The sequence below is a fragment of the Salminus brasiliensis genome, chromosome 24 (genome assembly GCF_030463535.1).
Source record: "Salminus brasiliensis chromosome 24, fSalBra1.hap2, whole genome shotgun sequence".
NCBI classification, from domain to species: Eukaryota; Metazoa; Chordata; class Actinopteri; order Characiformes; family Bryconidae; genus Salminus; species Salminus brasiliensis.
In genome coordinates this window covers 26,609,842-26,636,285 of record NC_132901.1, presented here as the reverse complement: position 1 = coordinate 26,636,285, position 26,444 = coordinate 26,609,842, and the positions used below count along the sequence as shown (strand labels likewise).

The following is a 26,444-nucleotide window of genomic DNA, read 5'->3' as shown; positions in this document are numbered from 1 at the left end:
TTTGTGGACTGCGCTTTAATAAATGAATTCAGCAGTTTTCAGTTGTACCCGATACTGACACAGCTTGTCTAGTCCCTGTAGAGAAGTACTGCCAGTAGAATAGGACTCTCTAGAGCAGATAAATAAACAAGAACCTATTGTCACCATGCTGCTTATTGCCAGGTGTGGGCTAGAGGGGTATACAGCCCCCAAGCATTGAGCTGTGGAGCAGTGGAACTGTGCTCTTGGGTATGATTGAAAGATGCTCCATCCAGTACTCTTTTGGGATGAGTTGAGAAGTTGGGTAACTAATAAATAAATACATCAGATAAATCTAGTAGAAAGCCTTCTTCCCTGGACAGTAGAAACAGTTGCTCCAGCAAAAGCTACATTTGTTTATGTAGTTTATGTACACAGATTTAATTGTATTTTATTGCTTTTTTTCTCCAGGTATTTTGTTCGGGCAATACATTGACGATACGTTGTTCGGGCAATACATTGACGATACGTTGTTCGGGCAATACATTGACGATACGTTGTTCGGGCAATACATTGACGATACGTTGTTCGGGCAATACATTGACGATACGTTGTTCGGGCAATACATTGACGATACGTTGTTCGGACAATACATTGACGATACGTTGTTCGGGCAATACATTGACGATACGTTGTTCGGGCAATACATTGACGATACGTTGTTCGGGCAATACATTGACGATACGTTGTTCGGGCAATACATTGACGATACATTGTTTGTTTTATTAAATCCTTAAAAAAGTAGATTAATCCGGTACTTAAAGTAATTGATAGACCTTTTTTTACTGCTGATAAATATAGATACTTCACTGTGACAGCCCTTGCTTTGTAAAAAATGTCTAACACATGGGCAATATTTTGAAATGTGATAAAACACAGGTAGACTAAGTAACATCCCTAGTATAGACAGAAAAAAGCATGTCTTTACAGACTTTAATGTTTTATTAAGTTAGCACACTTGTGATTTTATGCACACTATGATTATTTGCACAGCTATACAGATTAGTTAAAAATTTATAAATGTTTATATCAACTTTCTGTACGCAATAGTTTGTGTATATATGTCTACTCAGGCTACATATTGATATGTGGTGTTCATACCTGTACAAGAACAGATTTTTATATCTCTTAGCTCCCTCAGCTCTTTATTACTTTTAGTACTTTTTAAACATATTCTTCTTTATTATATTTATTATTTACTGTAATGTTATCTTAGTGTAATACTTGTTAACAGTCTCTGTGCTTGGTAAATGACATACTTGTGTAAAATTCCTTATATGTGTAACAGACTTGGCAAAATAAAGAAATTCTGATTCTTAAATGGCGATAAGTAGTTGAAAAAGTAGCCTAGTAGGACTATACAAGGCTATTGTACAGCCTGTACTATTGACCCCTCCTGGGATAGTGAAGTCCAAGACAGCTTGGAATGGCCCTGTCTGCTCTTTAAAGCAGTGCAGTAAAGCTGAGTCGATGTGTTTTTTTTAATTGTTAAAATATTTCTCATGTATTGTTAGTTTGGATGGGTTCATTAACAGCGTCTGTCTGTATTTAACCTTGGTTCCAAAGTGAAAAACTATAACTATTTTTTATCTCTGTTTTCCTCACAGGTGGCTGTGAAGATAATAGACAAAACGCAGCTGAATCCCACTAGTCTACAAAAGGTATGGTTTCCCCCTTGTTCATCTGCTCTGAACAATGGCCATTTAATTTCGTGTTCTTATCCTGTCGGCCAGTATTATGAGACGGGCGGAGTGGGCAAGCTCAATTTAGACTCTTTCAGATAACGGTGCTTTTCTGCTCAATCACAAATCGCCATTAGAATTAAATGGACAATTGCAAAATGATTAAATCGTTTAATCATGGGGCCATTAAAGCTGTGCCACACTCCAGCGTATAATCGAAATATGAAGTGTTTTCCCCGCTGAGTGTCTGAACTGTTGCAATTTGCTTCCCGTGTCGCAGGACAGCCGGATATCTAATTTCATTATCTCTAGGCAGACACCTTTTATTTGTGCTAAACGAAAGGGCCTGGCTGGTTTTCCCTTCCACTATTTATTATGACCCTTAGAGCTGTTGCTGGGCGTTGGATGTGAAAGTTAGCAGTAGGGGTTGGCAATATGATGATATTTCAGTGCATCATGATAAATTTAATCATGTTAGATAAGATGCTTTTCTAAACATATTGAGGATATTGCCAGTGCTTTAAAAACACTGATCAGTGGCATGTTACACAATAAACAGTAATTAATCTGAATGAAGTGCGGCATGTTTTAGATAAAAATCACTGTACTGGGGATCCGGGTGGTCCAGCAGCCTAGGGCGCAGTCACTGTGATCAGAGGAACGCTGGTTCGAATTTCGGTCATGCTGCTAGTCATCGGCAGCCGAGTACAATTGGCCTTGCTCTCTCCAGGGTGGGTAAATGCAGCATCGCTTCCCTGCTGTGCTGGCCGTTTCTGGCACCTGCAGGCTGGTGCATTGGAGACGGGGATGCGGCGCTTCGGGTGCGTTGATTTCCTGGTTATGTTGCTGGATGAAAATGTGACAGAGGGGGCGTGTGCTAGTCCGCCCTCACTGGTGACGAATGGGTTGCGTTATTGGTGGTCCAAATTGTGGAGAAAATGGGGGGGGCGGCTAAAATGTATTTTTAAAAATTCATATAAAACGATCACTGTACTATAAATGGGTATTTTTAATAGTAGTTTTAAGAGTCTGACGCTTGATGCATTTTTGTCTGCGATCACGTTTATTGTTATTAAGTATCATGCAATCTTAAAAATGTATTAAAAATCATGTCCATATTTACCATATTGCCCACCCCTAGTTAGCAGTACACATGCTATTGTTGTCATATCACCGCTGTCATGCAAAAACCTTGTATCTCCATTTGACCTTTTGACATTTTTGACGTTTTAACTTTTTTAATTAAATTGAATGATCGTTGCTCCTTCTATTGTGTCCCAGTTTCATGGTGAAAGGACCAGCAGAAATACGCCAAATGACTAGGCATACACTCTGTTTACATTTTACTTTTTTATTTAAAGTTAAGAAGGTTTTGTCCTGCTCTTGTGAAGCTGCTGTTTGGAAGATGATGATATGCTGTAATGCATATTGACACAAGCCTCAAACCAATACAGTATTTTACTCTGTGTTGCTTTACTGTGCCAAGTCGTGTATACACCAGCTGCAGTGACAGCTTAGTTGCATGTCCCACTTTAACGCTTAACAGTTCCCACAGTTTATCCTCTTCTGTCAGTACACTGTTTGTCTGTCACTACACTGTCTTTGACGTCCATTGTTCTACATTCATCGTTGACATCCATTGTTGTGCTGTTGCTGTACTTAATCCTACTGTTTGTCCTGTATTTAATGATGTATGTCTACTCTGTTGTTGAATAGAGGACTCTTTGTATGGACTAACTGGGTTGGAATTGCTGAGGGTTCCGGGTGGGATAGACAATAGCAAAAATATGTAATAAACTATAAAGGTTTTTTTTGTGATTTAGATTTTTCAGTCAGATTTATTAATGTTTTTTATTTTATGCAGTTAGTAGTAATAAACGGGCCAAATTAGTGTCACATGGCAACAGGTCAGTTAATAACCTTTCCCAAAATGGATTGTTTAATTTCATTTACAGATATGTTTATGGCATGATCCTAAAAATAGACAGACCATCCCACCAATTATCAAATCTACCAGTTATAGGCCACAAAGAGAAAAAGCCACGGGATTTGGATTTGGTTTTTGGTTTACTCACTAATAATCAGGCTAATTTAGCTGACAGGACTCAGCGTCTCCACTGTCTGAAGCTGTAGAAATAAATTTGATTTGATATGAAGGTTGGTCTAAACATTTTGATATAAAGCATGTGGGTATTATCCTATTTGCAAGGCATTCAAAAATCAAGAAAAAAACCCTTCTCCAGACTCCAGAGGGTTAAACAGGACTAATTGCGGTCTAAAATATGCAGTGGGTATGTGTTTATCAAGTACTGACCATATCCACAATATACTTTTAAAACAGTGTTTTTCACTATAACATTTATCACAATAATAATAATACAGTTTTGTCATGTTGCCCATTTCAAAAGATGTGCATTAATATTTAATTTTAATCTCATTATTTATCATCACAAGTACAGCTGTTTTGTAGCCTTGTGTTTTAGTTTTCTCTTCACATTTGTGCCATGTAAATATGTAAATTGTAAAAACTAGGGTTCCTCACCATGTCACAATGATAGAGACTTGAGGAATCTTTTTGAGAAGGATGGTTCTCTGAGGAGCTTAAGATAATTTTATTTAGCATGATTGAGCCCTTTTACATTGTTAAAAGTATAAGATTCTTAAACTTTTAAAAACTTTTTTTATGAGGAACCTCTTAATGTGCTTTGAGGATTTCAAGAAACATTTTTCTTCTAAAAAACTTTTCTTAAAGGTTCCTCAAAGCACCTTAAGAGGTTCCTTCACAGTTTAAACACCAACTACTACTACTGTCTATTGGACTACTATGCTGCAATTGTTACTAATTACAAAGCACAATTATGCAAACAATTGTAATTAATTAAATAATAATAAAAGACTACTGAACTTTCATGTGTTACAGCTTTAATAAACGAATTGCTGTTTCAGTAGAGTACAATTATAATACAAAGCTGTGAACAAATACATACGTTAACAAATTGATTGTACATATAGCAACATATAGCAACTAATCAAATGAATACATACATAATAAACAAACAAGCAAATAAATCAATATTATTATCGAGTCTTGCCCAAGGCTTCTTATTGGTGTACAGTGGTGTGCTAGTCTACTCAGGAATTGCCCCTTAGTTGGCCAGTGGGAAGGTGGTGTTGTTACCCACAGTGCTACACCAACTGCCATATGTTGAATAGTTTGTATTTAATATTCTTTTTAAGATACTTTTCTGATCTATTAGATTAGCATTATGTGAGATGTACTAAATGTACTACAAGGTTGGTATTCTCAGTACTTTTTGATGCAGTTTAGCAGTTTTGTTGCTCTAATGCCTGGTAAATATATCATCAGCTAATTGGCAGCAGTGAAAGTGTGAAGCTGTGCACGGTAGTCAACTGTGTAATGATATATGTGACTGCACATATGCACATAGCTGCCATGGATATGTTAATAGAATATATTAGGAAACCCTTGGATCCCTCTCCTTTGTCAAATAAGGCCTTAATGATGGCATAATAATAACAATTATCTTTTCAAATGCTTCCCTCTCTCTCCGGCTCGCTGTTCTAATGAATGAGTGTGTGGAGTCTTATCGAAAGCCTGCTGTATAGAGGGAAACAGAAAGCCAGCTGGGGCATGTCTGTAGGATTGTGGTGCACCAAGACAGGTTCAGTTGCGGAAAGGGAACGTGCTTTTCAGAATACGAATGAACCACCAGTTCAATAGACCACCAGTGGAAACAGCATCTGCATAAGTTCAGGAACAGCCCACTGATATGACTTGGTAGATATTTCTTTTTTCGAGTTGTGAGTTTGGCATGTTTGGAAGGCGCCTGAGGTGAGGCCGCAAAGTCACAGGCCAGTCAAGGACGCCTCAGACAACTTTGTACAAGCCTCCACTCCTCAGCCGATAGGGAGACATGGCTAGGCTCATCATTCTAGATACAATGTGCCATTGTGGTTGCATGTGACTCATAGCTGGGCATTGTTCCCTCATCTTCTGGGCCCACACTTCTTTCCTTGTTCCTCCTTAAGCCTGTCTTACAGTTCTCTGAGTCATGAGAGAAGTGATGAGCTCACAGTTGGCTCTCTAGACCAACAAAAATGAAGACCACTTCAAATCTTTAAGAGAAGTATCAATGACCTTGATATTGTTTCCCATCAGAAGTGAAGTCTTGCGATGTGGCCAAACGGCAAAGGAGGAAGGTACAATGAAATTGTTAATGAAGCGAACCAAAGCTGATGCTCTGGAATGGTTAAGTGTCTAAACTTTGAATCCACCTTGCTTGGTAAAGTAAAGACACCAAATTAACATATTATGCAGTAGTTGGTACGTCAAGGCAATATTCACAGCAGGTAAAAGTGTCCCAAATCAGATCTTTTTAGTAATATGTGAAGTAGGGTTGGGCGGTATGCACTTTTTTTATTACAGTCATAATTTCTCACAATAATACTGCAGTATACAGTCGTACATTTACATCCTTGACTGTGTTTCAGCTGAGGCTCAAATCATTCATGTTTAGAGGATAAAGTCTCATACCTGAGATCACAAAGTCAAGTAAATGGTCTTAGTGTTGTTTACAATTTTCGAGTTTTCGATATCGAGTTTATTTGGCAATGTACTAGGTAGATATCACACATCAGGTGCATCATAATTTTGAAATGCCGTCCTCATTTTGAGATACCATGAGCATTGTTAAATACTGTTATGCCGACCAAGCCTAATGTGATCTAATGTGACATTTTTTATATGTGGTATTGAAATCTGATACCTATCCGATACATGGCATTATGATGCAACTATTAGCGCTGTGTTATTAATTTAAAGTGTTGTGGGTTTAATACTCAGGTTTGATAAGCTGCCACGCTTGGGCCATTGAGCAAAATTCTTTAACCTCTCTGCTACAAATGTGCTGTAGCATGGCTGACCCTGTGCTCTGACCCTGGCTTTCCAAGCTGGGAGTTATGAAGAGAAGAACTGCGTTGCTCTGTACAAATGTATAAGTGTAATTCCAAGTAACAACCTTCTTCTTTGATTAGTTTAACTTGTGGTTTATTCAGAGGTTATACCAGCAGAACTGCTGGTATAGTAAAAGCTGCAAAGCAAATACATAAAACTATTAAAAATGAGCACAAATACTGCAGTGATGCTTTTTGTCTATGTTCGACCAGTTCAATCAATGATAGCCAGAAAGTTTCGTGCAATTTATAGTATTTATTTCCGTATTATATGAATATGTGCTCTTTTACTTTGATAATGGTGCATCCTGTTAACTCACAGTCGTTAATAAAATCCCGCTGGTTAAATATTGTACACCCTTTGTACAGCTGTTTGTCTTAGATAGGACACTTTTATGCTATAATAGTTCAAACGGAGACACTAAGACTGAATGCATCATGCCTCACCCCTCTCCCGCCTGCCCTCGACTCACATATTGATTTTCTATAGCTGAAAAGCCTGCGCTCACTCGTGCTGCATACCAATCCCTGCATTTCCCTACTGCTCTGTGAGCAGAGCATGCTGGCTGCATCACAGCATATTAATCACAAGCGCCACAAATAGCCCACTATCCCAGAAGTGTTAAGCGTACTTTTTAAAGCCTTGTATGACAGATTTCAAATTCTGATGCATGTCTGCTAACAGTCCCACTGTAGCCCTAAGCTCAGCTTTTCGCAAGGCTGCTGACTCATGGCTCATGGCTTCACACTGAGGTTAAAATGAAGGGTAAACGAAGAGGGAGGGGGATACTGAGCTTAGTGGTATTCGTGAGGGCATGAAGGTAGTGTGCACGTTTGCGTGAGACTATAGTTTGTTGTGCCTTAGAGGGGTATAGTAATACTTAAAACGTGGTATCTGAAATTAACTACGACTTGGGGAGAGAAACTGCTGATCCTCCAAAACATACCACCCCATCAGTGAAACGTGGTGGAATGGGCACGTATGGCTGTCAACCTTTGCAAAGGTTCGATTGCGTGATTCGGGCTTGTGTACAGCTTTTGTATCGGATGCACGGTTTCTGGGTAATTTCTGTGTTTTGGCACCATTCTTATGTCACAGTGATGCAAATACACAAACCACATTGGGTACCACACCAAACAACTTCAGAGCCACCGGAGACATCAGGTGAGCAACCATCTGGGATACAATAACAACTGCCTAGCAACACCCTAAACAGCATCCACTAAATACCACCTCAGCACCTGCCCAAAAAACTTTGCAATCTACCTGGGCTGCCATAACAACCAGCAACACCATATTAACCACCTGGAATACCATAGTAACCATATAGCAACAGCATAGCAGGTAGAGAGACCATTTAAGCTCCACAACCAACAGGTTTACAGATGATTTCCTCAGAGCTGTAATGCAGTGTTTTCAACCTCTGTGTGCTAGGGCCTACATTGGCTGGGTTCTGCACCCACTCTGTGAAGTGTCACCCTGGTTTGTGTGTAGCTGTAGTCACATTAAACCCTGGGCCTACCATCTGGCCCCTTTGGGCGATGTGCTGGGCACCTGGCAGCAGATCACTTACCACTGCACTCAGGGCCTGTGTCCCTGTGTTTGGCCACTTTAAGCTCGGAGAAGCTTAAATTAAACAAAAGTGTCACTCAGACAATGATCAGATTGTATTTTAAAGGCAGATTACTTGAGAAATCAGTGTAGGAGGCATTGAATTTTCAGTCAGCGATTTGCAGAGCCAATAGTAATTGTAGACCCAAGATAACCCCCCCGCAACCTACTTACTTATTGTACTACTTATTGTTGTACAGGGAGACTCAGGGTAATTTACCACAACATCTCAAAACATTAAAGCTGAAATTCTCTACTTTAATCATATAACATAATCAATGTTTGCAGTTTTAAACTAGACTACTGAGACTAAACCACTCTCCAAATGCTTGCACACTGCATGCATACTGTATTTTGACACCGTTTACAGTATTAACATCCAATACAACCAATATACCCACTGGTTCTCACAGATTATACTTTTGGTGGTTTATTTTTAGATGCATCTTTCAGAAACCCCACTGTGAGCCAATGCAGATCTTTTAATTCCCTTAATTCTCCACCAGTGCAAATATAAATAAACCATTAGAGGATGTGGTTTGGGTTGTTAGATCGTTTACTGTTCCCTCCTGCATTCACTCCTCTCTTTGAATGAGTTAGAAGGCAACATTTCCCTGTTCTCATTCCCCTGAGGTTTAGGAAATGCAGCGCTGGGCTGCCACTTTGTTGTGCTCAAATCCCTCTCCCTCGCTGTGGCTTTAATCCTGTACGCATTGGAGAATAATGATGAAATCCTGTCATAATACGCCCAGGTAGCGGAGGTCAGACAAGAACAGAATGGGAACAGTGAATAAAGAATGAGGAAGAGTGTTCATCTGCAAATGTGTATGTGCCTGCCTGTGCAGAAGTGCTGTGCATGACCATTTATATTCCATACACAAGTTTTATACCGCTTACTTCTGTCTACAAGCTGTACACATATTTTGACAGGTGACTAAAGCTTTACCTAACTGTTATGACAGTATTTTCACAATAGCAGTTTTAAAAAGGCTTTTTAACTCGAAAAAAAAATATTGCCTCAGATGCTTAAGATTTGTGAGTACAGTCGCTGGATATGGATGTAGAGGCTGTAGTTCAGTGTATAAATGTCCCCACTATGGGACCAATAGAGAATATCTTATACAGTCGTACAGAGAATATGTGGTAGCCTGTGTATGAAGATAAATGTATATAAGTATAATTGTAGAGTCAGCAAGGCAGCCTAAACAACATCATAGCAGTGTCCCAATTCAGGGCCTGCATCCTTCGGAGGTTGCATTTGAAGACTGATTACATCACAGTGGCGTGACTAGGCTATCCAATTTCGAAGGCTCCTTTATACGCAGAAGAGAAATGCATCCTTCTTTTCTGTGGCAACGGGTGAATCCCTCGCCAGCCAACATATCCCAAAATTCACTGTGTGACAAAGGAGGCAATGATGGCTGGAAGTATACTTTTACTGGGTTTAAACTCATTTGAATAGCTAAAAATATGAATGTTTAATAGCCTGTGCGGAGGGGGGGGGGGTGTTTTAGGGAGCAAGGAGTAGACGGCGCTGTTTTAAATAAATAAATAAATAAATAAATAATAATAATAGTAATAAAAAAAGCTAGTGATGCAGACAGGAAATCCTTAATAGAGCCTCCTGCCCCATATCGGTTCGTCCTTTTCCTGTCTATACAGGCTTCGAAGGCTGCAGCCTCTGGATTGGGACACAGCCCATGTCAGCAGGTTTATAGGCTTTTATTTTCTGTCAATTTCTCTGAGATCACATCAGACATAAAATTACATGTATATAATAACAGCAGTTATTATGGTAGTTACAAACTGCAGAAACAACTAAATGTGTTTATTTACTCGTACGTATCATGTATTGAACTCCCCATCCTGCATATTAGCAGTCAGCCCTTTAAATTAAACTGCTCTCTAAAGCCCAAAAATGTGGAACTGACCTGATATTTTCGTATATGATCATTTTAAACTGTGCATTACAGTCATTTTGTCCAGACAGAGTTCAGAGGTGTTTTTAAAAGACAGGGCTGTGGAAAGGAAGGGCTGCCAAAAATTGTGGTCTAATTCTTAATAATTTGAGAGATCGCCTGGAAAAAAAAACATTTTTGTATTACATTTTCTTTAAACATACTTTATAATATTCTTTAAGAAACTACAAACGCTACTAGTTTTAGTTCTGCAATGTTTATGTACTCTCCAAATTTGATCTTTGGCAATAATCACATTTTACATGTTTTTAATAATTTTCGCCTTAATGATTTGTGTTTCCTGTTCAGCCTGTTATTGAACGTGAATTGCTGGTGATTTACAACCTAGTGGTGAAATTTGTGATTTTGCATATGTTTGTATTGTGTGTTCATTATAATATACGCAACCTGTCTTCTAGAGCTGAAAGTATGTAAACGCTTCATTAGATTATGTTACCTTTTTAGCAACCATTGGGATTTTATTACCCAACCTGCTGGTTGGGCTCTTGTCTAAAGGCTGAATCAATTAAGCTTTGTCATGTTGCCATAGTGATCTAGCCTTGCATCAGATAGACGTTTTGAGAAAAGTGATGGGTAGTAGGTCGTCCTGAAAATGAGAAAGAAGCAGGAATTGCTCTCACACGCTCAAACATCTCTGTATATATATTTGTATATTTGTATTCTGTACTTTTTTTTGCTTATATTTCTATATTTTCATTTTTATATTCTATTCTTTAACTTAAATGTAACTTATTCTATTTTTATTTTCTTCATTTTTATTTTATTTTTCTTTTGCACTTTTGCACTTTACTTCATTAAGTTAAGGTTTAGTTAAGTTTAAATGTAGATTTTTATTGTATAGCTTGATGTGGGCAGACTGTCAAAAAAGCATTTCACTGCAAGTTATACTGTGTATGACTATGTATGTGACAAATAAAATTTGATTTGATTTTGATTTGAAACTGAGCAGATGCAGCAATATCTGATTTTACATGAATGAATCCAGCATGGTGCTGAACCTCTAGAGAATCTGCATCAGAGGAAAATCTCACCATCTTGCGCTCTCTCTGCCATGTCTGTGGTGCACAGTGTTTTTAGGAATATCATTCTTAAAATAGTCTCCTGTTTCCCACAGAGCTTCACACCACCATACACCTGCTGCTTTTCAGTGTTCACCTGCCACCATGACAGTGCCTGCAAACGGAAACACTCCAAACTACGTCACCAGTTTACTAAATAATTGAAGCACAGGGTTCCTAAGTAATAATTAGAAACACACTATAAGGGAAACTTTATAGTCTTCCGTGTATATTAAGTCGTTTCTGTGTAATACATCCAAAAACAGTGTACACAAAGTGCAGTAGAAGGTTGGTCTTACTTCCAGGAGTCTAGCTAGACTTCTATAAGGTCACATCAGCATTATTGATTTTTGCAAAAATGGACAAACATCTTAACCTTGGCAACATTCACGGGTTTACCCTTGATGTTGCTTTTTGTACATAGTAATGAGGATTTAAAAGGTCACAAATCCTAGTGGATCCAGCTGCATTTGCAGAACTGTACATAGCTGGATTTGAAGACGACAATAATTTCACCCCCAGTGCAGTGCTTGTTGTTGGAAGACCTCCCTTAGCCAGTGGGAGCCAGTGATTGGTTCACTGAATTAATTGATATTTGCAAAACATTGCAGCCATCTGAACCTCTAACCTATCTATGTTGCCTTGGAGTTACTTATGTATTATATAGATCATAATGAGGATCCCCAGCTGAATCTTAGTGGAGTCGCATTTGCAGAACTGTACACAGCTGGATTTGAGTGCAAGATGATCATTTCTGGCTCAGCGAAATGCCTGAAATTGGATGCCCTTCTACGTTTCATTACAACCAATGGCAGAAAGCCACCCGAGGGGGGGGTATGCTTCTCTAATGGCTGCAGTTTTGCCCTTCTTGTGCCTGTCACTCCCTGTTATTCCATTGGACAGCAGCAGCCACAGGCCTTGCATTTTGTTGTTATGGTGGGATTTGGGCTCTGGGGAAGTGTGTCTGCTAAATGAATAAATGGAAATGGTTGTATAGTCACTTTCTCACTGTTCTCCTCATTGAGAAAATTGATGGTGACCATAAGATAGTAATGAACACACTTTTGACGCTGCAGTCCAGCGCACTAGACCTGAAACGAGGCACTAACAATGAAAGTCCAGAATCTCAGCTTTAATTTGAGGGTATCTACAAACACAGAACCTGGACAGGCTGCTCAGTTGTGCGATGTTACATCAATTGTTCAGAACCAGTCACTGTAAAAAAAAAAACATGTAAAAAAATTAAACAGCCACAGCTCATGTGTAGCTCCACCCATTTTCATATGTTTTGATGACAAAACAGCCAATTTCCCATCTCATTTTTCTCCTTTAAATCTCCAGTGTCTCCAAATTCTGATGATATTTGCCCATTTTCTTACATTTTCCCCCAGAAATCAGTTTTAACCCAGACTCTGCTGTATTATAAGAAGGCGGGGCTACATTTAGGAATTACGTGATTGACAACCTTTGCTGGAGGAGACCAGTCGTCTGCAGGACCTGCATGGCGTCCTTTCTGTTCATTACATGGAGGAGCTGGGTTGTAGTGGAACTTGCATGAGCTGCACTTTTTCTGTTGGAACGTCCATCTACCAGACAAACTGTGAATCCAGGGGAAAATCTGCTCTGGAAGCTCAACAAAAGACGATCTGAGACTTGCTTGGTCTGAAAGAGGAGAAAGGGAGCGGGTGCACCAAATGTATAGGCTCTGGTTGCAAATTTGACAACATGGCAGACAGAATGGAAGGGAATGGAGCCACGGCATCCATGTTTTCTGTAGTCAGTGTTCAGAACTAACAGAGTATGGGAAAAAGTTTTGATTCTAGATGAGGCCTTTTCAACTGGAGCCAGTGTAGGCATAAACTAATCGCCAATAAGGCTAAAAAATAGAACATCCCATTGGTACATTGTACATTGTCAGCAGGACGCAATATACCAATGTCAATAAGGTACTAGTTAGTTTAGAAAAAGAAAGCACCCTGGCTGACCACAGTGGTGGATGATTGAAGAATATTTTCAGTGTTTAAAGACAGTTGATTCAGTGTAGGTGTAGATAAGACATCAAAGCCAATGTAAGAAGTAAAAAACAGGTTAACATTTGCTAAAAAAAGTGCAAAACATTAGATGAAGATTAACCTGTACCAGAGAGATGAGGTAAAACTGGAGACATGGGTATGTTTACCATTTGAAGTGGCTCTCATTATTATTGAGATCATTCCCAGATGGCATGGATGAGTTGTGTGTACACAAGAATCTTAGCTGCTCAGATCCAAACAAAGCTTTACAACTTGGATGGCATTTTTCCCGGCAGCAGGACAATAACTCCAAGCATATTACCAAAGCAACTATGGGCAAGAGCGGGAATGTACTTTACTGGCCAAGTGGGTCGCCTGACTTCAATCCCACTGAGCATACGTATCTTTTAACTGAAGACTGATGGCAAAATGCTTATGAACCAGGAAGGTGCTGAAAGTAGCTGCTTGACCAGAGAAGATACTGTGTCTGGTAATGCATAAGGCACCAGTAGGAAAATATCCAAGAGCCATGCTTTATAACTGGTACCAATCTAATAAAAATACTTAAATAAGAATAACCATTAAATTTACATTTGAGAGCGAGGCAAACAGATCTGGTGTTTGATATGTTCAAAATATGTTGTGTGATTTAATTTGTGTATTAGGGCTGCATTGTATTCCATTGATATATTAAAATATACAATTAAAAAAAATAATTATGTATTGCATGACATTGCACATCATTGTGATGGCGATGCTGAAAGATATATTCTGCAGCTCTCATGTATATGTTGTACTACAGAGCAAAACTTTGTAAATTAAATTTCACTTATCCCTCTGGAGTCCACAAACGCTCCAGCACACCAGTATTTCTCAGTGTTTGTATTAATATATTTGCGATAATACAGCACAACAATACAGTTCACAAATTTCAAGAATCTATAGAGCTAGGATTTAAAGGATAAAGGTGCACGTATTCGTCACTGTACAGTGTGGACTGTACAGCGAAATGTGTCCTCCGCATTTAACCCATCTGGTAGTGAACACACACTCACACACACACACACATGTGTTAGGGGCAGTGAGTACACACACACACCCAGAGCGGTGGGCAGCCAACTCCAGCGCCCGGGGAGCAGAGAGGGTAAAGGGCCTTGCTCAAGGGCCCAACAGTGGCAGCTTGCCGAGCCCGGGAATCGAACCCACAACCCTGTTATCGATATCCCGGCGCTCTAACCGCTGAGCACCACTGCCCCACTCAGAAACTCCTCTTCTGGAAATATGAAGAATTCTAAAATCAGACTTCAACTGTTTAGGTTTAAGGCCAGAGTATCTCTTCACACAGTGCTCTAGGTTACATGGGAGTCAGACAGGTAAGATTGTTGTGAGCATATGGATATTATCTAATATGCAAATGCATTTAAATGTGAATTTAAGAAGATATGCAAATTTGAGAAAAGACCCTTAGACTCTAAAGGGTTGAAGCAAACATATACACTAAAATGAACACTTCTTCCAAAAGAGGCTGTGAATATATGGGGTCTGTACAGGCGGTGCTCATTTCAAGTCTGTTTACTAAAGTAAAGTGTATATAGTGTATAGTGGTTAACCTGGTATACACTAGAGCTGTCAACTAGGATCAGAACTTTAATTTAACCATTTAATGTTTTATTTGTTTGTTTAATAAATGTTTTGAGATTTGATTTAAAACTTATTTTGTGAATGTTTTGCAAACATGTTTTCTTTGTCTGATTGTGTGAGATGTGATGGTGTGGTGATTGGCAGTACCTGTCCTCACACAAAGACAAACAGGCCTAATCTAGGGTAGTTGTGTTTTTGACAAGGCAAGTTTATTTATGCAGCTGTTTTACAGCAGTATTTATTATGAGCACAGTTCAAAGTTTAATCTACTTACAAGCCGTATGAAGAACACTGGAATTAATTGTGACAACATGCTTAAGGTAGTTATAATATAAAAGCATTATAAAACATTAGCATAACTATCATTTTGGACTGTTTTGGAAAAAGGGTACATTACAATGCACAGAAACTCAATGAAAAGAGAAGTGCTCAAATGAAGGCTGGGATTCTGTACTTGCTCTTTCAAATCCAGTTTGCTGAAGTGCAGCGCCAACACAGCAGAAATGTTCACTGCCCAATTACATCTGAACGTGTGTGTGTGTGTGTGTGTGTGTGTGTGTGTGTGTGTGTGAGAGAGAGAGAGAGAGAAAGAGTGGAGGGCGGCAGTTATCATGAAAGCCCTGGGTCTAATGAACAAACCTGCTGAGCCAGGACAAAAATATCCTCTGAAGTTTGTTTTAAATGTTTAGTGACATTTCATTAATTAAGAGGAATTTGGATGACTAGGTGCTCCTGGGTAGCTGTATGTAGGTCACTGGCACAGCCTGAGCTCCAATGTGTGTGTGTGTGTGTGTGTGTGTGTGTGTGTGTGTGTGTGTGTGTGTGTGTGTGTGTGTATAAAAGAGACAGAGAGATTTTTGTGTGAACTGCATCTGTTTATGGGGGTCGACCTCTTTTTGTTTCACACTCATTGTGCAAGTTCATCGCTAGAATAATGCTTCACGGCTTTCCAGTTATGCCCCTAAAGGACATATTAAGAAGATCTGATTGAATATCTGAAGAACTTGATAGCAGCAGGATCTGTGCACGTTCCACACAAAACAGAGGTCTGTTATGCAACTTTGTGAGAGTTGAGATGCGTTTCACATTACCCAGCTGGCCACCAAAGACCATAGACATCGTTATCATGTGGTTGAATGTAGGTCGTGACGTCAGGCGGACAAAATGTCAGGGCAACGTCTGATGCCAATGTCAGGTGAACACGGCTGATGTTGATATTTAAGTTTAGTTAGTTTAAAGCAACATTATGTAGCTATTGTACCTTAAAATACCAGCTTCAGAGGCTTGCTGATGCTTTACTGGCTGGAGTAGGGGGAACGGCGTGCCTGTTCATTCCCACTCTGGGCTGGAACGCTGCTACTGCATTAAGGAGCTTTGGTAAAGCTGCAGGAGAACCTCTCTCCAGAACTGTCAGTCTGCGTAATCCTGTAGTATTACTCTACCGCCTCAGCCCACATGCTTATTCACCTTCAGAAGCTGCTTCTGGAGCTCTCAGCTGGTCCACAAATGCATGTGTACAGATGTCCATGAGGTTGCGCTCATTTGCTCAGTGTGATTTGCTGCTTTACTGTGAATTACACTTCCTGACTGTAGAGGGAACTCAGGAGCAAGAAATGAACTACTGCAAAATATAATGCTGCTTTAAGTTGTAATGTTAAGTAACCAAAATCCAATGTCTGCTAAATGTCACATGCCAACGTCTTAAAGACATACCAACATTTAGTTGTGAGGTATGCAGAACAGTCTAACCTCCTAAACGTTGTAATGTTAACAGTCACACAATGTGAAATTCTAAAAATCAAAAAACAAAAATTAAGGTCTATGAGTTTGGGGTTAACGGATGGTTCAAAACCTCTAATCAATGTGTAGTCTTGCCCATGTCTGTTCTTTATTTTATTTTTATTTATTTAAATTCTGTTAACACACACAAATCACTTATAAATCGTAATCGAGGTAAAATGCTCAGTTAATCACGATACTGATTTAAGGTCACATGACCCAGCACTATGTCAACCAAATGTTGGGATTTGACAGGTATGTGACTTTGATTACCAACCAAAACCCAACCCAGTATTATTTTCTGCCAACATGCAGCGTGTGGCTTATGGCCGTACCACCCTGAGAACTCGAGATCTTGTCTGATCTCTAAAAATAAATGAGCAGGGTCGGGCCTGGTCAGTACTTGGGTGGGAGACCATCTGGGAATGCCAGGTCCTGTAAGCTCTTCTGCAATTTCCTTCAGGATCAATAAAGTGTTTTCTTATCTTATCTTATCTTATCTTATCTTATCTTATCTTATCTGTCCAGCGTTTTCTGGAATATAATTGCCGTCCGATGCCTGCTCAGTCTAAACCAGTCGTTGCTGCACTAATATGACTGCTGCTTCCTGCCTGGCTCGGATTTTGTGGGGAAAAGAGAGCGCTGGATTTGTGTTTTTGTACTTTGTATGTTTCAGTTTTGTTAGTGGAGACGCTGCTGTTTATTTTAGAGCTGCGATTGTTGCAGCTCTAATAATTGGCCTGTCAGTTGCAGTGATTTCTAATTGTAAACCCTTTACAGAAGATGTGGTTTTGAAACACACTTTGCTTTGTGTGTGTGTGTGTGTGTGTGTGTGTGTGTGTGTTGTAAACATCCTGTCATTCTCATGACTCATTGCACTATTCATAGATGTGTCCCTGTAGCTTGTGTGTGTGTGTGTGTGCATTCTGTGTTTTAGCATTTCTTCTTTTACTCTTTAGGCTTATTGCACATTGTTTTCTTCACTGTCTAGGTCAGTCACATTTTCAGAAACACTGCGTCATATCAGTCCTAATGCAGCTGCAGAGTTGAGTTAGATAAAAATCACATCATTATTTTTGTTATTAACATTAATTTGGCTTAAGATATTACACAAAAATGTGGACAAAAGTATTTGGACACTTGCTCATTCATTTCTTCATTTCTAAAATCAAGGGTATTAAAAAAAGAGCTGGTCCTGCATTTGAGTGAGTAACTGTCTCTACTGTCCAGGGAATAAGGATTTTTACCAGATTTTGGAGGAGCATTGCTATAAGGATTCAATTGCATTCAGTGAAAAGAGCGTTAGTGAGGTCAGGATGTTGGCTGATGATCACCACCCCACCTCATCATCCCCAACCCATCCCCAAAAGTCCTGGATGGAGCACCATGATTTGAGAGAACGCAGTGTTATCCACTACTTGTACTTCTCTACAGGGACTAGACAAGCTGTGTGTGTACATTTGCACATTTGTGTCAACAACGGGAACAACTTTAAGTAGCTGAATGCATTTATTAGAAATGTCCAAAAACTTTGTGGACACGTATACCTAGAATGCTTGAATGCTTTTCAGATTTATTACTGAATCGCTGTGTCTCGATGCATTTCTCTTTTTGTCTCTCTGGCTGTGGGGAAGTGAAGAAGAGAACAAGTTTTCTGCAAATCCTTTGCTGTTAATGACGGCCTGAATACTGAGACCCATGGACCTCATAAGACCCTGAGTGTCTTGCCTGGCGATGCTCAGTCAGGCCTGTAATGCAGCCATTTCCAGTTCTTGTTGTTTCTGGGGTTTTTATCTTCACTAAGTGAAATCCATGTTCAGTGAGCTGAGGAATCAGCCAGGAACATTCCACTTGCTGGCTCTGAAACACCCCCCAGTTTCTTTAGGATCATTTAGATTTAGACCCAATATGATTCACTGGCCACTGTGTTTTCAGTCTATTTTAAAGTAAAGTCAAACAGCTGTAGCTTCATATAACATTGCCAGTGTTGCTGGTAGGTTAATGAAAATAAAAGCAAAGACAAAAGCAGTAAAATCAGCATGACTTTTTAACTAAACTTCTGAACCGTCCTGATCAAGATAATCCTTTATTAGTCCCACTGTGGGGAAATTCTCAAATGGTCTGAAACGCATCCCACTGCATTAACCCCACTGCTATATACTGGTAGTGCTGTATCCAGTGGTCTCTGGAAATGGTCATATTTCGTAAGTTCTCCACAATGCCCATATCAGAGACTTAAGCTTACAGAAGCATATTTTGCAGTTCATTATTCAGTAAATGTTCTAATGATTAGGCTAGCAGTAATTTCTAAATATTAAACAGTGCTAAGACAAGAGTGTGGCTAAGCTAGAAGGCTAATACCTCCACATACCCGGGACAGGTTCAGGTCCAGCTGTGCCACTGCCACAAGTTTAGAGGATAAGGTTTAGTGAAGTAGCTACTGCTGCACTGACAGTGCAGTTAGCTGGAAATGTCTGTGTAACATTTCAGGCCAGGTACAAAAGTATTAGGACACTGCTCCACAGATCAATGCTGGGGTGCTTTATACCCCTCCAGCCCACTCCCGACATCACACAGGGTGTCAGTACCTTCTTATGCTACAGGGATTAGACAAGCTGTGTGTGTGTGTGTGTGCTTTTGCAACAGAATGGGTGTCCACAAACATTTGGACATATATTGTGTATATATATTTTGACTCTTATTTTTCACTTCTTCACGCCGAACTTTACACGCTAGTCAGATTTTCTCTTCATCAAAAAAACCTTGAAAGAGGTGATGTTTGTAGATGAATTGGTTGGGTAGGTCATAAAGAACAATGATGTCATTGTCATGGCATGTGTTTAAGTGTGTATGTAGGTGCCTTTATTAAGTAGCAGCGATGGAGTCCACAGGCTCTCGGGAGATGTGTCGTGTCAGAGAATGTGTAATTCCGCCCCTTATCTGTGTACTGCAGGAATTAGAAGCCACATCCCACAGGATCCTGTCCCTCCACTGAGCCGTGATTCCTGCGTGCTCTGTCACTAATCCCGTTTTGCTGATCAGCTGAGCGTTCAGTCTTGGATCTCCATGCAACCGCTCACTTCATGTTGGCCTCCTTCTTTGTTTTGGCCAAGCTGGTTTTGAGCCAAGCTCTGAGTCAGCTCTTTGTACACTTGAGGAACCAGCATTTTTACATCTGTCTTAGGGATGCAGGTTGCATAAGCAAACAAAGGTTCTTAAGCTGCAGTGAGGTCTTGAGGAAAACATTCATTTATAGTGTATTAGGATATGTGACTCTGCAGACACTTGAGCATGACTCCTGACAGGCGGATTTCATAAGCGTATGTGTATGTTTGGGGACATGGATTATGGTACCTACCTATGAGTATGTTTGTATTGATGTTGATCCAGGAATATTTTATGGATCAGTGATATTGAGGCTGATGCGTTTACAATCTTTTGAGTTTTTTACAATTTTCTAACAGACAGAACCTGGAGGCATGTTCCCCAAAGTTACCAAAACTGTGGCTGGGGCTGTATTGAAGTGGAAAACTTGTAGTATGTGTTACCCCAGCTTTGTGACGGTGGCCACTTTTTAAACTAAATAAGTTGTATCCTAATTTTTTACCTGATCTGAGTCTGGTTGTTCTTTACATTTGATCAGAGAAATGGTCTGATAAAATCTTTACATTCACATTCATTGAAAGTTAAGAAGATTTTGTCCTTCTACTGTAAAGCTTAGAGTTTGGTGATGCAAGGTTTTTGCAGGACATCAAAAAGTGTAATTATTCAACTTCATGTAGCCAAATAATCAGAGAGCTGGAGGTCAGTCAGTTATAATGAAATCAATAACAGTCTAAAATGTGTAAAACAATCATTCAAAAAGTACAAACAAAACCTTGTAGTCTAGATTAGAGGTGCCCAATCCTAGTCCTGGAGGCCAGCTCCTGGAGTTAATCTCCAACCCAACTCTAGCAGATCTAAACACTTTTAAACTCTCTAGGATTTCCAGGATGACCCCTATTTTTTATTGCAGTATTCTTTTGTAGCATATCTTATCTAACTTGTGTATTATTGGTAAACACTAAATCATCAACATCTTATCTGGTCCGTATCGGGCAGTTTTTAACGTTTAAGGTGCTTTGATCAGATATGTAGTATACCATGTAACGAGTGGGTTTATAAGTGGCTCCATTTGTTATCAAGATTAATTGATGAAAAGCAACTGTACAATTTATAATAGCACTTTTGTCTCACTTGTCAAACAATGACAAGTCGTACAGTTTGCTTTTAGATGAAACATCATTGCCAAGTAGAATCATTCCCACCCCTTTATTGAAAAAGCATTTATTTCAGGCCAGGAATGACAACAGCAGTAATTTTTCTTTGTTTGCTTCAACAGCTCTTCAGAGAAGTCCGAATAATGAAGATCTTGAATCATCCCAATATAGGTATGAAAGTTTATTTCCTATCATGTCACAATAATTCATCTATAAGTTGAATTTTAATTCATCTGGTGATAGTAATTCTGTAATTCATTAGTGGCAGATGTTACAGCTCAGTTTTAAAATCCATTGAGTCCATTCATTTTGTCTGAAGAGCACATAGCCAGAAAACAGAGTAACTTCTTCAACAAGTTCTCAGTTGCAGTCATATGTAATAATGTGATATGTTTTCTTTCTTTTCAGTGAAGTTATTTGAAGTCATTGAAACAGAGAAGACACTTTATTTAGTAATGGAATATGCCAGTGGAGGTAAGTTTATAAACGTATAACCAGCACTGTTACAGGGACTTATCAGACAATGCTAAGAAGCAGTGACTTAAACCTCTAGAGGAAACTCTGTCAAAGCAACGCTCAACAATGCAGAGTTTAGTCCCATCACAGCTATATCAGGATGCAGTTGGAGAGGAGGTTCAATCAAGATGCCAGAGTAAGTTTAGATGAATGAACCCCCCCCCTGCCTAACACTGAGTACGTCCCCCTTGTGCCACCACAACAGATCTGAGTATTCGAGGCATGGACTCCACAAGACCTCTGAAGGTGTCCTGTGGTATCTGGCTCCAAGACTAACTTTAGCAGCACATCATCCAAGTCCTGTAAGTTGAGAGGTGCGGCCTACATGTGCATCAATGAACCTTCGGTGCCCATGAACCTGTTGCCGGTTCACAGGTGGTTCCTGCCTCGAACCACTTTTGGTAGGCACTATCCGCTGCATACCAGTAAAACTCCACAAGACCTGCCTGATGTTTTGGAGATGTTCAGACCCAGTTGCCTAGACCATCGCAGTGTGGTGCTTGTCAGAGTGTCTCAGATTCTTACACTTGCCCATTTTTCCTGCTTTAACACCTCCAACACCTTCAAGAACTGACTATTCACCTGCTGCCTAATATATCCACCTCTTCAGTGGATAGGAGCCACTGTAGATGGAGATAATCAGTATTTTTCACTTCAGTGGTGGGGGTGGTAATGTTATGGCTGATCGAACAGCATATATTTATTATGAGTGTTAAGAATAAACTATGATTTAGCTTTTTTTCAAGAAACCTTTCATTTATTTCCTATAATCCTAACAAATTCTTCTGTGTTTTGCTGTAGGTGAGGTATTTGACTACTTGGTGGCTCATGGCAGGATGAAGGAGAAGGAGGCCAGAGCAAAGTTTCGACAGGTAAACCACAACTAGTCAACAGTTAGTCCTACTTGCTGCAGCATCTGTATTTATAGAAGCCTGTAGATTTTTTTTTCTCGATGCTTTATCACTTTAGACTGACCCCTAGTGGTGGAAAAGCAAACATGCTTATTTAAAGAAACTCGAACTTGACTGCATCATTCCTCAGTGTATTATTTGTCTTTAGCCTTCGGGTTTAACCAGATTAGAAAAACACAGCTTTGGCCGTTCTTCTTTTGAGGGTCCATGGTGGCTCTGTTTCTTGTGACTCAGTAAAAATGTGAGTCAGCGTGTTTAACTGGCTGTGTCACCATGAGCTGCGTGTGAACTTACTGCAGACTGATTAGCTGTAATAAGGACAGTGAATCTGTGAGAAGAGAGCTGTGAGTGTATGTTTGTATGTCCAACAGACACTGCCTCCCTCACACTCTGATACTAAACATCTGCAGTAAGACACAGCTGACTCCTAACCTTTGAGCCTAACCTTTTTAGTCAGAATCAGAATCTCTTTATTTCACCAAGTGCATACAAGGGATTTTACTTGGTGAGAGCAACACAAGTATAACATGTAACAAACAGACAAGCTTTTCTTGCATATTTCTTTCTTGCTGTTAACCTTACCTTAGATACCTTATTTATTGTAATGAGACACTTTTCACAAATTTATTTAAGTAGAATTGATCTGAATTGCACAAATTGAGTCCCTTCATTAACATAAGGCCAATTCCAACCCCTCTAAATCGCAGAGATAAGTCAGTGTTCACAAGGTGCCATATAGGCCACTTGAGGCTGACACACTTATTTCTACTCAGCGGAGACAAAGCACCGATACGTACTAAGCTAAGAGTAGAACATTACTGACGGTCAAACACACGATTGCTCAACACTTGATGATTCCAGTCTGAGAAGCTTCCTATTCAGGACACTTCCTGAGGTTTTTTAACAAAACTTCGCCAGCAAAGTTTCTAGAATTCTTCCCTCGCGACATTTACAAACACCTGATTTAAGACGACTGTGTTTTAATAAATGTCTCCTCTATTTATCTGGATTTTGCCATGAATACAGTCTCAGCTGTTGATACGTTGCTAAACAACAACTGCAACTTACAGAGATCCAGGTCCAAGACTCCTTTTAGTAAGCCAAAGACGACAGTGGCAAGGAAAATCTTGATTTCTTCACTTTCATATCTTTCTGAAATTCTTCAGAACTTGAGGCTACACACCAGTTTCTTGTCTTTTTCAGATTGTATCTGCAGTGCAGTATTGCCATCAGAAGAAAATTGTACACAGGGATCTCAAGGTACGTTCTGTGGATGAATTGTGTGTTGTAGGCAACTAGATTTACAAAACCGGTTGACATACATTTATATACAACTGTATATGAAGTATCTGAACCTTTTTCATATGCTGTTCAGGATAAATCATTCTAGACAGGTATGATCTGCTACTATTCTAGGCTTTCCTTTCTGCTAATATTAATATTATCACTAGTTCAACTATTAGTATTAATTCAGTAGCAGCTAATTTCACGTTAGTAGAAGCTCACTCAAAGGTATGCAGCACAGTAACACCCACACTTCTCTGTTTTCATCTCCACTCCCCAAACAAGGCCGAGAACCTGTTACTAGATGCTGACATGAACATCAAGATTGCTGACTTTGGGTTCAGCAATGAGTTCACAGTGGGCAGTAAACTGGACACGTTCTGCGGCAGCCCTCCATACGCCGCCCCTGAGCTGTTCCAGGGCAAGAAGTATGACGGACCTGAGGTGGACGTCTGGAGTTTGGGGGTTATCTTGTACACCCTGGTCAGTGGATCGCTGCCCTTTGATGGACAGAACTTGAAGGTGACCGTTTCACTATGTTGCATTATGGTTCTGTTGTGGATGACCACTCATTTTCCTCTTCTTCTACCTCTCTGGCTTTTAATATGTTTTCATCTGAGAGGGTCTCAGCACATTTTAGCCACAGCCCTAACAGCCCTCACACTAACAGCATTGCTAGTGTATCACAATGCAATGCATAGCATAATGACCAAAGGAAGACCTGGTATTCTAGTATCCAATGGCTCTTTCGCAGCTCAGCTGTTCTGTCAAAGTGATTAGCAGCTAAAAATCTTTTTTTTTTAGTTTGTAGGTAAACCGTTTTAACTTGTACTGCCACTTTTGGCGATATCATTTGGATGGTAGGTTTCAGGGACGGATCCTCCTCAAAATTTGTTATCAAATAAATGTATTTATTTTTTTAGTAGGTTCTCATACCTTAGAAATGTCAACCCATACCACCTCTACACTTTATTTACAGGATTTATTTACTGGGTGTGAAAAATAACAAACACCAAATATCGCCACTTTATAGAGTTCTTCCATTACGGACATTGAAGAGACCACCATTGAATCATCACTGACCACAAACTATTTGAGTGGTAGACCATTCTCAACCCAGCAGCGATACCAGTGAGCACAGTAGTGGTGTGATAGTGTGTTTCATCCCGGTACGAGTGTATTTCTGGGGGGTTTTAAACACCGCAGTGTCACTGCCGGGATGAGAATAGTCCAGTGGTCAGAAACCATCCACTAATGAAGGGCTAGAGCATGACTAACACGTATTGTGCAGGAAAGAGATGAGCAATCTCCAGTAATGTAGGTGTGCGCAATAGAGTGACCAGACAGGGTTTAAAACCTAATAATATAGTTAAATAGTACCAGTGCAACACACTCTAACAGGCCACAAACATGTTATCACGGCTGTTCTGGGAATGGCCCCCTCCCAAGTAATAATTGTTTAGTGGTGGTCCATTGATTTTCCATTAATGTGTGGTGAGATGCTGACAAATTGTCCATCAGCATATGAGGTACAGTCAGCATTTGTAAAGCTACAAAGAGCGGCTATGTGGTTGGTGTACTAGACTTAAACAGCCCTGATTGATGGCGTTTTATCGGAACAATCGGTTCTTAAAGTATTGATTAAGTCTATGATATTTGCATGAAAAGCATTAAAAGTGAATTTACTTATTTAGGGTGTTTTAGAGAATGTTAAACATGTGGATAACTTGGGTGCACTAGATAAGTGTGCATTATTAAGTTTTATGAGAATCCACCCTATTAGAAGCATATTAAAAACAATATATGCTTAATATTTGCATTAAAGAACGATCAAATAACTATATTGACAAAAGTAATGGGACACCTGCTCATTCAGTGTTTCTTCTGAAATTAAGGATATTAAAAAAATTGATCCTGCTTTTGTTGGAGTAACTGTCTCTACTGTCCAGGAAAGAAGGCTTTATACTAGATTCTGGAGGATCATTGCTGTGAGGATTTGCTTGCATTCATCAGCAAGAGCGTTAATAAGGTCAGGGTGCTGGATGATCTCCATCCAACCTAATCTCCCCAGCTCTTCCAAAAAATAATTGGATGGAGCACCACCATCCATCATTCCAGGAAACACAGTTTTTCCACTGCTCCACAGCTCAATGCTGGAGGGCTTTATACCCCTCGAGTCCACGCCTGGCATTAGGCATGGTACAATCAAGCCATTTTCACATTTGTCTCGAATATCCTTATTTTCCTTAGATACAAACACTCGAGCAGCGAAGAACAGTGCTTTCTGGAACACTGTTCTCCTAAGAGAGGGATTTCAGCTATGTAGGCAATTAGTCAAAGCAGTCTGGAGTGCCGGAAGCAGATAGCTTCCACACACAAAGCAGACCGCACCACTTGAAGCAAACCCCAGACCAACAATTTCAGGAGGACCAGAGATCGGTCCAAGACAGCTTTCACACTTGACCAAATCTATCAAATTCTGTGGATGAATGCCTGACTATGGAGTATGGGTGCTTTTATGTATTTACATTACATTGACCTCATTATTTTTAGGAGCTGAGAGAGAGAGTACTAAGAGGAAAGTACCGCATTCCCTTCTACATGTCCACTGACTGCGAGAACCTGCTCAAGAGGCTCTTGGTGTTGAACCCTGTCAAACGTGGGAGTTTAGAGGTAGTATCACCCATCCTTTTTACTAGGCTTGAGTCACCTAATGTTT

The 26,444-nt window shown here is 39.8% G+C and overlaps 1 protein-coding gene and 1 pseudogene across 2 annotated transcripts in view; both read left to right on the top strand.

The window, feature by feature from the left end:
• LOC140546385 (serine/threonine-protein kinase MARK1-like) overlaps positions 1-26,444 on the top strand; it is a 55,744-nt gene that overhangs the window by 17,988 nt on the left and 11,312 nt on the right. For both annotated transcript variants that reach the window (XM_072669588.1, XM_072669587.1), the window contains exons 3-9: positions 1,626-1,679; positions 21,137-21,185; positions 21,423-21,488; positions 22,332-22,402; positions 23,645-23,701; positions 24,011-24,247; positions 26,279-26,398. In XM_072669588.1, the coding sequence (XP_072525689.1) occupies positions 1,626-1,679; positions 21,137-21,185; positions 21,423-21,488; positions 22,332-22,402; positions 23,645-23,701; positions 24,011-24,247; positions 26,279-26,398 (654 nt within the window). The remainder of the gene's footprint in view (positions 1-1,625; positions 1,680-21,136; positions 21,186-21,422; positions 21,489-22,331; positions 22,403-23,644; positions 23,702-24,010; positions 24,248-26,278; positions 26,399-26,444) is intronic.
• Positions 17,077-17,199, top strand: LOC140547219 (5S ribosomal RNA; annotated as a pseudogene).